General features: G+C 39.2%; 1 protein-coding gene across 1 annotated transcript in view; it reads right to left on the bottom strand.

Annotated features, from left to right (window-relative positions):
* LOC150088094 (transmembrane protein 8B-like) overlaps nucleotides 1-10,206 on the bottom strand; it is a 265,188-nt gene extending 254,982 nt beyond the window's left edge. The window contains exon 1 of the mRNA XM_090370569.1: nucleotides 10,099-10,206. Coding sequence (XP_090226695.1) covers nucleotides 10,099-10,156 — 58 coding nt within the window. The 5' untranslated portion in view covers nucleotides 10,157-10,206. The remainder of the gene's footprint in view (nucleotides 1-10,098) is intronic.
* Between the last annotated feature and the right edge of the window lie 2,396 nt (nucleotides 10,207-12,602).

Here is a 12,602-nt window from a genome sequence, read left to right as displayed (position 1 = left end):
TGCATGCATCGCGTCTCATGGTGGAACCTTCGAGCATCTGTTGTAACATCATGAAATACATCCATCTCGTACTCCATTGTTAATATTATGCCAAATAAATGTTTGCCACTAATTACTGCTTCTTGTGCCTCTGCTACTACTTTCCCGTGACGTTTCCGGTTATGGGTTCGTTTGTTTGTTTGTTTGTTATTTGGTTTTTAGGAGCATTAGCAACTAAGGCCATATTGCTCCGGGATATGCGGTGGTCATTCCCTGACCTTTCCGCATCCTCCGTATTTGGTGGTGACGGGCTTGAACCCCGGTCTAATCAAGAAGCGTGTGCTATGCACTGCTGCTCCTTCCCACCTGGCTACGGAGGCACCTGGTTATGGGTTCCTTTGCAATTCACATTCCTTTAGATGTTACCTACCTCCCCTAAACGTTTGTACCAATATTTTTGAGACACCGTGTATGTATATATATATATATATATAATATATATATATATATTATATATACACACACACACACACGGTTTTCCAGACTGCCACAGATACTCTCAATTATGACAAACTGGGGCTTGTTAACTGTGAGTCTAAAACACAAATGCAATTGATATTCAGGTGACACTGGAGTCAGGTGGACTGAATTTTGGCAAAGTCCTCTGCACCTTCATGATGGTGGGACTTTTAGGCTACTGCTCATCTCAGTTGTCCTAATTATATGCTATACAATTCCTTTTGCTCCAAAAAGTGTTACTTGTACATACGTCCAACCTGACATTTTCCATCAGAGACTTGGTAATTTGGAATCTCCTCTTTACTATATTCTCTGGATTAAAATCTCTCTACTCCACTCTATCAAATTCATTAGTTGTCTCTACTGATCTCCCAATTCCACTAATCATTTGGGAATTTTTTGACTTCCCTTCTTTGAAGCTCGACTTTTTCCAGTCAAACTTTCCAAACAGTAAGGTAATTTTCCCGGCAAATGTTCACACATCCAGCTGATAGAAATGCTGAGGCTTTTGCAATTACTAATGACCACCTTGTACTTCACCTACCAGAATACTAGACAATCTGATTTTTTTCTCACCACTAACCTTCCAAAGTTCACAGTCAAGATGAGTGGTCCTCTAGGTACCTCAGATCACAACTTATTGATGGTCTCTTCTCCATTGGAGCCTTTCTCTTGTGGCCATTCTCAGCTTCATAATGGTTAGCATTAAAAGAATGCAAAAATGGGACGTTCTGTAAGATTTCTATTCTTTGTTTGGATTATGTTTTAAATCTTCTGGTGTCAACGTGTGCTCAGATCATGCCAGTGAAATTATTTTTGTATTGAGGAAATCCTTTATTCCACACTCCACCTTAAAATCTTGTTGTTTATCTAAACCTTGGTTTTCCAATAAATGTACTAAGGCTGTCCAAGATAAGAATGTTGCATATCACAATTGGCTTGCATCCAAATGTCCAGGTTCATTTTCCACCTACACCAAAATTCAATAATAATTGTAAAGCAGTTATTAATCAATCCAACTAGATTCTGAACAGGCTAAAGCAGAAAACTCGCTTCTTGCCAAAACAGTAGTCAAGCATTCTAGTCTCTTGCCAAAACTATTGGTTCACAACTTCTCCCCATCTCTACTCCCACCTCTGTCCAAACCAGATGGTTCTGTTGTCACTTCAGCCAAGGATAAAGCTGACCATCCAGCGTCCTACTTTTCTTCTAACTCTTGCATTGATGATCTTGGTAAACCAGCTCCTACCATTCCCAGTACACTCCATTCAATGCCTCTGGTGGCCTTCCATCAAAAGGATATCAGAAGAATTTTGAACATTATTAATGTCAGGAAAGCTCCAAGTCCCAATAGTACTTCTCCGCTTGTTCTCAAAACCTGTACTCCTGACTTACTTGTGTTGCGTCACCTTTTTATACTTTCTTATTTCAATGGTGTTTAATCTTTTTGCTTGGAAATTTGCTCATGTCCAGACAGTTCCTAAAAAGGGTGACAAATCCCTCCCATCCAATTATCATCCCACTGCCTTTCCTTCTAATCTTTTTAAAGTAATAGAGAAATCCATTAACTTGCAACTCCTAAACTATCTAAAAATTTTCCATCTGATCAATGATTGCTAATATGGATTACATTAGCATCAGTCTATTGATGATATGGCTTATGTTGCCAATCTATGAACAAATTCAATGTCAAGGGCAACTGTTTGGTAAAACTCAAACAGTTGCTCTTGACACTTCAAGGGCTTTTTGATTATGTTTGGCATAAAGGTCTTCTAAATAAGGTTTCATCTTATGGATTGCAAAACTGTTTTTTTGTGAGTGCGTATCCAGTTTTCTCTCTGTCTTTTAAAAAAAAAATTGCTTTTGGTAGAAAAATTTATTAGCACAGAGCTACTGAGACTAAATTGTGCCCAATATATAATCACCATGGGGCTCCAGTATTTTGTGGAATAAAGTATAATTAAATGACATCAAAATATATTAATATTAAATGGTTAGGGAACTATAGCTCTTTGAATTAAAAAAAAACAAAAAACAAATGACTATGGAGTTTTTAAAGGTAAAAAATAAAAATAATAATAATAAACAAGTTAGTTAATGTATGCAGTGCAATTACATTTAAATTACAGAATTATTACTATTTACATGTTAGCAAATAGTAATAATTCAATAATATATAGCAAAAAAAAAGGTAGTAGTAGTATTAAGGAAGCAAGAAAAAAGCAAATGTATGAGCTTATGTAGCATCAACCAAAAAAAAAAAAAATTTCACACATCCATTCCCTCTAAAAGTTTGTCCTTGAATTTATTTAAGCTATCAACTTCCACAACGACAGATGAAAGTTTGTTCCAGCAATTATCCACCTGCTGGTTAAAAGCAAATTTCCACACATCTGTTCTACAACTGTCTTTCCTCAATTTGAATTTATGCCCTCTCAGGTGAGCAATCTGTAAGAGGAAATATCCTGTCAGCATTGAGCTTGCTCAAACCATTAAAGGCCTTATACACCTCAATCAGATCACCTTGCAGGTGCCTAGTCTCCACCTGCTGCAATTTGCAGAACTTCAGCCTTTCTTGGTAAGAGAACCCAATTTGATGAGCTGCCATAAAATGTAATGAGCACACACTTCAATAATTGGATGTGAGAGATGGTGCTATTTTTAAATTCGTGTCTTCACAGCATGTGCATATAATTATTGAAAACATGCTTTAACTTAATCCTGAATTTTTTTTTTATTTGCACAATAACTAACAGATATTTCTCGATGGAGAAATCAAAGAATACATTTTTGTTGAAAGGTACTGGAAGTTTCAGCTGTGTGGACCAAGTAGATCAAGAACACAAAATCAGTGAAATCATGGCAGTCTCAAAGACTCTGCATGCCCACTCCAGGTTAATTGGCGATTACTCTAAATTACTTCAGAAACCTAATCCTTCTATTACACTTTTATTCTCAATTTAGTATTCCCTCTCCCCTTTTATCTTGTTGCTATAGTTATGTACTGGTTTTCTTTGTATGTGTTTCTTACCTAGCTTGCTGTTCTGCTGGATATTCTTAATTTACATATTTCAATTTTCTGGCATATCAGGCTGGAAATGCTTTAGAGTCACCAATAGTTGTTTTATTATTCCTTTGTACATTTTTTCCCTTCATCTTTTTCTTTACCTTACACTTAATTTAAATTTCATTTTTTGGTGTGTCTGTGTGTCTGCACACAGTAAATCCTCAATTTATCAGACTTCACAGACAATGAACAGCATCCAGTAAATCAGGCATTTTGTCAATACAGCACCTAGTGATGTAATTTCTTCAATCTGATGTTAAAACATTTTATACTAACAGTATAATAATGAGGAGACTATCCTCGTTTTCATTTATTTGTGAATACAGTATCACATAACCAGATAGAAAAATCGAAATACTGTATTTTGCTTTTTCTTTTTGCTCTTCTTTTATGACCACTAAACTGCTGTATTTGAGTAGTGTTTACAGTTCTTGCTGTTATGAAGAAACTGCAAGCAAAAACTGAATTTGTGACCTGGCCCCCTTCACAGGATTCATAAAATAGAGTACAAAGTAGCCAGGATTTCCTCATCTTCACCCTCCATCAACATGCCAAGCATATAAAACATTAGTAGTGTGTTGTCTGAACCTATTGATGTGGCAGTGGAAACTAATGGAAACTGAAAGTCTTCAGAGTTTCCACTGCCACTTTTAAACATGATAAAATATCAAGCTCTTCTATTCCATACAACTAGTAAACACAGTAAAGTACAGTACTACAATATTTACTGTTTTTCATTTAGTATAGTGCTTTTTTGATAAAATTCTAACAACTTCAGTTAACATATTTCTTTTCTAAAATATGCATTTCTCTTGAGAAAAATATAAAACTGTTTTTTATGTATTTCTTTTGAGTTTAACAGACAAATGGATTCAGCAGACACTATACTACTGAGGAAGACCGATTTAGCAGACAGACTTGCTCTCATGTAGTTTGTTCTTAAATTGAGGTTTTATTCTGCATGTGTTTGTGTGTGTCTTTGTCAATCCTCTGACTCTGAAGGGATGTCAGTGCTGGTTTACAGATATAAGTTGCCTGCACCAGTATGGTATCACCAGTTTGCTTCCATCTATGTATTAGTCTTTTTAGATTTGTGGGTATTCAACCCAATTCTTTCACAAAATTTATTTTACATTATCAAGTCCTCGTATAAATCATATATTATTCAAAAAGTCTCAACTAGTAATTGAGTTTATGATATTAATCAGAATGACTAACATATAGGTTAGTGCAATGGCATCAGTTTAATTTGTAGCCATCTACCAAAGTAGTTAAATTGGCATCATTTTAATTATATCTCATACTGTGACTACCTTCACAATGGGCTGCCATGGTATTGCACTACCTCAAATAAGTAACACTTCACCAGTGGAGAAGACTAAATGTTAATTATTCTCGGCGGGTACCATCACCTGGATGGCACCATTTGTAAAATGGTATGGGATTAAAACTGTGTTATTATTATTATTATTATTATTAGCTATATGGTGCAAGGAAGCCTGAGGCTTATGCAGCACCAGCCAAAAAAAAAAATTTCTGAATTACCCTGTGTGTGAGAGAGAGAGAGAGAGAGAGAGAGAGAGAGAGAGAGAGAGAGAGAGAGAGAGAGAGAGAGAGAGAGAGAGAGAGAGAAAAAAAAAAAGAGTCAGAAGTAGAAGGGAATCATCAAGAAAGAGAAGAATGATGATATCCAGCTCAGGACCCTGGGTGTGCCAAGCCCATACTCACCAGATGTTAGGCCGTGGGGTTATCCACATATCTGTCCCTATTAGACTTAGGAAAGCAAAAAGGATGGACGAAAATGATAGTAGGAGAGGAAGAAGAAATGCCATCAAAAGGGGAAAGTGGCAGTTACTCCTCACTCATAAATGCCTCAAATAGGCAACGCTTCCCCATTAGAGAAGACCATTGTTACCTATTCTTAGTAACTCGGCAGCATCAGGTTCCTGCAGACAGCACTTTTTCAAGACTTATTGGCTTCTCTTCGGTGGGTGGATAGGTACACTGGTGTTGCAATAGCAACAACCCAGTTATGAAGTATAACTCCATAATATGAGAGATTCCTGATGGTGTATAATAGTATAGAATACGGAGGATTTAAGGGCAAGAGCCTCATGCCACGTGGTAGATTGACTAACGTATAGGTTAGTGCAATGACATCAGTATAACTCGTAGCCATCTTCCAAAGTAGTTAAATTGGCATTGTTTTAATTATATCCCGTATTGTGAATACCTTCACAAAGAGTTTCCATGGTATTGCACTACCTCGAATAAGTAATGCTTCACCAGTGGAGAAGGCTAATGTTACTTATTCTAGGTGAATACCACCATCCAGATGGCACCGTTTCGAAGCTTATTGGGTTCTTATCAGTGGGTGGGCAGGTGAGAAGCCAATAAGCTTCAAAACAGTGCTTTCTGTGGGAGCTCGATGCTGCCCAAGTTACCAAAAATAGGCAACAACAACAACAACAACAACAGTCTTCCCTAACGGGGAAGCATTGCCTATTTGAGGCATTTATGAGTAAGGAGTAACTGCCCCTTTCCTCCTTTGACAGCTTTTTTTTCTATTTCCTCTCCTACTATCACTTTACTCTTCCTTTTTGCTTTCGTAAATCTAATAGGGACAGTTATGTGGATAACAGTTTTTATCCCATATTTTACAAATGGTGCCATCTGGGTGGTGGTGGTATCTGCCGAGAATAAGTAACATTAGTCTTTCCCGATGGTGAAGCGTTACTTATTTGAGATAGTGCAATACCACTGAAACTCGCTGTGAAGGTATTCGCAATATGAGATATAATTAAAACAATACAGTAAAAATACCTTGGTAGTTTTAATGCATCGTTTTAATTTAAATGTGTGCATTTTCCCATGCATAAGTAAATGCTTTCATACTCTAAGGCTTTAGCCAAGAAATGTCTTTTAGACTAAACCACTACACATCATCAGGGATCTCTCATATTGTGGAGTTATACTTCATAACTGGGTTGTCACTATTGCACCAGGTTACTCACCCACCCACTGAAGAGAGGCCAAATGCCTTGAAACAGTCACCAGGGGCAGCCTGACATTGCCTGGAGTTCCCAAGAATAAGTAACAGTCTTCTCTACTGGGGAAGCAATTGCCTATTTGATGAGTTGTTTTTGAGTGGTGTATGAGGAGTAACTGACCCTTTCCTCTTTCGATGGCATTTCTTCTTATTCCTCCCCTACTATCACTTTCCTATACCTTTTTTTGCTTTCCTAAGTCTAATAGGGACAGTATATGAATAACAGAGTATCTCTTCCCATTTCATTTTGCAAATGGTGGTGTCTGGGTGGTGGTGGTGGTATCTGCCAATAATAAGTAACAAGTGCTCTATAGGTGAAGTGTTACTTATTCAAGGTAGTGCAATACCATGGCAACTAGTCATGAAGGTATTCACAATATGAGATATAATTAAAACAATGCATTAAAGCTACCTTGGTACTATAAATGATGTGTGTGATTAACCCATGCATAAATAAATGCCTTCATACTCTGAGGCTTTAGTCAAGAAATGTCTTTTAGACATGCAGATTTTTATACTTACCAGTTTTAAGTTATTGCATAAAACTTATGAAAATAATTTTTTAAATTAGTAATTCATTATTGGGTAATAGGCTGAAAAGTGGCAACTGAAATTTAACATTGACAAATGCAAAGTACTGCATATGGGTTGCAATAACTGAAGAGAAACGTACCAACTGTGTGGTACTACACTCGGGGAAGTGGAAAGTGAAAAAGACATGGGGTAATTGTGCAGTCAAATATGAAGTTCGCTGAGCAGTGGAGACTGGCTGCCAGGGCAGGTCATGGAGTCTTGTCAATGATACAGGGTGATTCACTACCAGTGCGACAAACTTGCAGGAGGTGTAGGGGGCACAAATACGAATCGGAATCACATAGCATTGCAGGGTCCGAAATGCCTTCGTCATGCGGTAGAGGATGTTGAACGGGAGGTCGCGTGAACAGTGATCCCGCTGGAAGTCGGCATTTGCGAACCGTTTCTGTTGAAGAAACCAAGTGGCAAAAGTCCTCCGGAGTGGATAATCCGCAGGATCCAATGAATGCAGATGGTATGAACGCATTTGGTTTGTTGACAGTATCCTCCATACAGTGGATTGGGAAATACCCAATCGTTGACCTATTGCTCGAGTACCCGTACTGCCTTCTGTAAGACGTTGGACATTCTCCTCATTGTCTGGCGTCCTCGTCGTTCGCTCTCGATTCATGGTACCTCTCGTGAAACAACCAGTCTCATGTAACCTTTTGTGCACACGTGCGAAAATCGTATGATCAGGAGTACGCCTGTGTGGGAAACGTTCCTGGTACAAGCACAGAGCGGCGCACCCGTGACAGTCCGCAGCTCCATACGTGATGTGCATGTTGGCCAGTTCAACGTTTGAATACTCGTCCATCCTACTGCCTCGGGAACCGGTTCGCAAATGCTGACTTCCAGCGGGATCGCTGTTCACGCGATCTCCCGTTCAACGTCCTCTACCGCATGACAAAGGCATTTCGGACCCTGAAATATTATGCGATTCCGATTCGTCTTTGTGGACCCTAACACCTCCTGCAAGTTTGTCGCACTGGTAGTGAATCACCCTGTGTATAGCAATTTTGCTAGCAGGGACAGGGAGGTGATTATCCCATTATACAAGGCAATGGTCAGGCCACACCTAGATAATTGTGTACAGGTCTGGATGTTATTTGATTTTTTAGGAGCCTTAGCAACTAAGGCCATATTGTTCCGGGAATATGCGGTGGTCATTCCCTGACCTTTCCGCATCTTCTGTATTTGGTAGTGACGGGCTCGAACCCCGGTCTAATCAAGAAGCGTGTGCTACGCACTGCTGCTCCTTCCCACCTGGCTATGGAGTCGCCTTACAGGTCTGGAGGCCTCATTTTAGGAAGGATGTAGAGTTGCTAGAACAAGTACAAAGAAGGGCAACAAGACTGGTGAAGGGAATAATGGGGTGCTCTTACCAAGAAAGGCTTAAGTTCTGCAAATTACAGCACCTGGAGAGTAGCCACCTGCGAGGTGATCTGATTGAGGTGTATAAGGCCTTGAATGGGTTGAGCAAGCTGAATGCTGATGGGATTCTTCCTCAGATTACAAACCTTGAGGGGACATAAACCAAAATTGAGGAAAGACAGTTGTCAAATAGATTTGTGAACGTTTTCTTTTAACCAGCAGGTAGTTGATTGGTGGAATAGACCTTTGCTGTGGAAGCTAACTAAATTTAAGCCTAAATAAATTTAACTAAATAGCCAAAATTAACTAAAAGCTAACTAAATTTAAGGCTGAGCTGGACAGGCATTCCGAACGAATGGAGGGGTGAAATGGGAGGTTTTTTTTTTTTTTTTGGCTGATGCTGCATGATTGAGGTGTATAAGGCCTTGAATGGGTTGAGCAAGCTGAATGCTGATGGGATTCTTCCTCAGATTACAAACCTTGAGGGGACATAAACCAAAATTGAGGAAAGACAGTTGTCAAATAGATTTGTGAACGTTTTCTTTTAACCAGCAGGTAGTTGGTTGGTGGAATAGACCTTTGCTGTGGAAGCTAACTAAATTTAAGCCTAAATAAATTTAACTAAATAGCCAAAATTAACTAAAAGCTAACTAAATTTAAGGCTGAGCTGGACAGGCATTCCGAACGAATGGAGGGGTGAAATGGGAGGTTTTTTTTTTTTTTTTGGCTGATGCTGCATGAGCTTGCTTTCTTGCATCAAATGCCTCTGCTAATGCTAATTATTCTGCCATGGGCATAGGCTACTCCTAAAAATACCATGGTTTTGCTCATTTTAAACCACAGTTTTGCGACAGAGAACTGTTTTGTTCTCTATTGCAAGTGAGAGTTAGTAATGGGGGATTGTAGAAATAAACTGGGTTTTGATATTAACTGTACCCATCAGAGGAGTGAAGAGGGAGAGCGTTCTCACTTTTAATGTTTTGCCTTGGCCTGCAAATTGTAAAAAGGGTCTGACTTTATGTGTAATAATTATACTATAATCTCAGTGCCATTACACCAGATGGATTGAATTATGGGTGTACGAACTCCTAAGGAGATCCATCGCACTAGATTAATCGAATTTATACGTGTACGAACTCAGTAAGAGTTCGTACACGTATAAATTTTGCAATAATTTATAAAAGGCGGCAATTGTTCGCAAAAGCAGCCCTAATTTCAAAAGAATCTAATAAATGTAACAGAATCTGGGTGAAGAGTAGACGTATAAAATTACGGCCTCTAGACATTTATCCAGACATAAATTCAGCCTTCAATGCCAAAGAAATAAAAAGGTTGCGTGAAATAGTAACATCCATTCAATGAAGTCTCAAATGTTTGTTGAAGTTCATTTTGCAAATCTTGACAGGAATTGAATTATTTGCATAGTAAATGGTTTATACAAACAGAAAAATAATTGATGTCGATGTGCAAAGGTACGAAAACAAAGACCAGAATTAACTATGTTTTCTGTTTTCTTTTCGAACGTAAATATTCATACCTGAAATAAGGAATTTATTTATCAAGAACCAAAGTACGACACCACCTGCAGCACCCATTCTAACTTTAATGAAAGGAGATATAAACTCAAACCTATCACGTAAGAGGCCATACCATCATACGCGAATTGACAACTTTAGATGGCGCTAATATGCGGGGGGTGTAATTTTTGTTCATCCCTTGAACACAAATATAGAATAAAATAAAATCAACGCTAAGTACAGACAGATTTTTTTTTTTTTAATGGCACAAAATTCCTTTACAATTTAAACCAAAAAAAAATTGCCATATTAGGGCCACCCGAGAACTAACTCAGCTTCACATGTATAATATGTCATTTGTCCTGTGGTCCAGTTGCCTGTTTTACTGGACGAAAAGTCCGAGTTTAATTAATATGTGTGGGGGGTTTATGTGGTGGGGAGAACCATACGCCTGAGACAGACTAACTCAAGCACGAAGTGAAAAAAAGTCCATAACAGTTTCTCGATTAATTAACAGGATTCGAACGCGGGCCCTTTCTATCCAGTGTGGGGACGACATGATTGTAACTGTTGTGCTATCCTCATTGTTCTACAATTTAGATAAGAATCCCTAAAATAAAAACTGGCCTCAGATTAATGCTTGTTTTAAATTTTTAAATCTTTTGATCACTAATAGCCATTACAATCAGTAATTTAGGGCATGGTCCGGCACAGTTAAAGGGCGAATCTAGTCCAAGTTGTTTATTTTTTGGGTGGGTTAGGGGTCAGCATAGGAGAACGAAGGAATTTAATCTTGAGGGAGGGCATAATTGCTCAGGGTCAAATACAGACTGTTTTTCTAGAGGGTATATAAAGATGATGATGTACATTGCCCCACCATTAATAGTTGTGAAATCCCTCCTTTAATAGTTACTCATGTCCTATCCGAGCACCACGTGTCAAACACCAACAATAAATATTATTATTATTATTATTATTATTAGCTTTATGGTGCAAGGAAGCCTGAGGCTTATGCTGCACTAGCCAAAAAAAAAAAAAAATCCAAGTTACCCTGAGAGAGAGCGAGAGAGAGAGAGAGAGAGAGAGAGAGAGAGAGAGAGAGAGAGAGAGAGAGAGAGAGAGAGAGAGAGAGAGAGAAGGGAATCACCAAGAAAGAGAATAATGATGATATCCAGCTCAGGATCCCGGGTGTGCCAAGCCCATACTCCCCAGATGTGAGCCCCTGGGGTTAATATATATATATGGTCGTAAGCCTTTAAGGAAAGTGCATGATTGTGAATGCATGATACCATGATCGGCAGAGTTAACAGACTTATAGAGTGGAATGATAACAGGATGCCACATAGCAAATTGAACTGTATGTGAAATTTCAATGGCACTCAAGATCACGAAGTTGATGGAATGTCCATGTGATCTGCAAATAAATGCGCCCTCATGGATAGCATAGTTGGTAAAATGAACGTCCTCCACGCACTGAGTGGAAAAGACCTGAGTTTGAATCCCGTCAATGACGTGAGGGATTTTTATGGGTCTTTTTTGGTCCTTGAGGTTGTCACAGACATTCTCTCAGATATGCCAGACAAGCTGTTCTTGCTACCTGGGAGTCTAAAACGCTGATGGAACTGATATTCGGGTGACACTCAAGTCAAAGTGGACCCAATTTCGGCGAAGTCCGGACGGTCTATGACAGCCAAATCCTCTGCTTGCACCTTCACGATGGTGGGACTGTTAGTAATCCTGGGTATAACCTTCATGCACAAGTACATGGTAGGTGACCACAAAGGTGTGAACCAACGTAAGCAGGGGTCGAGGTGTGGCGCCCACACAACATGGAGGAACGCCGCCCCTCTATGTTACCAGGCAGTACTAGGTGGTAGATGACTCTCATCAACCGGTGAAATACCACCACTTTGCTTATTGAGGCTTGAAGTGGTGGAACCCATGTTTAGTCTCTAGAGCTAAGTTCCGGCCAACCCTTCCCTATCTCTTCCATCATGCAGTATGATTGATGATTTTTGAGGTTATGATGAATGTCGTGGCGAGATCCAATATTCCTTACATTTCGAGGGTACAGCTCTAAAACGGTGTTCGCAGGCCGGCCGCTAGTCAGTACACCGGACTGAACCTATTGGTAACTCTCTAGGAAGCTTCCGGATCAGCTAGTGTATAATCTTGCTACCTCTACTCTGCCAGATAGTGACTGGAGGGAGTCCGAGTAGTGTGTATGCGGGGAGCATTGTCGAGGCCACGTTATGTCAAGGATCTGGGTATATTCTTACCACATGTGCGCCATATCCAAAAATTTCATTACTTCATACAGCATGACCCACCCACTTTTTCTTACTATTGAATACACCATGAATTGTCAAAATAATAGAGCAAGCTTATCTGCGAAAAGATCTAAACCTCCCAAGGACTTCCTAATTCATTTCACAAATATACGTGGTCTCAATTCTAATCTCAACGATGTCCATTTGCACTTGCAGTCTGCCAAACCCCATGTACTTTTTCTGACTGAATCTCA

This window comes from Mastigoproctus giganteus, chromosome 3 (assembly GCF_048544385.1).
Source record: "Mastigoproctus giganteus isolate SK-2022 chromosome 3, ASM4854438v1, whole genome shotgun sequence".
Taxonomy (NCBI): domain Eukaryota; kingdom Metazoa; phylum Arthropoda; class Arachnida; order Uropygi; family Thelyphonidae; genus Mastigoproctus; species Mastigoproctus giganteus.
Note: the sequence above shows the minus strand (reverse complement) of the source record. Positions and strands in the feature narration are given on the sequence as shown.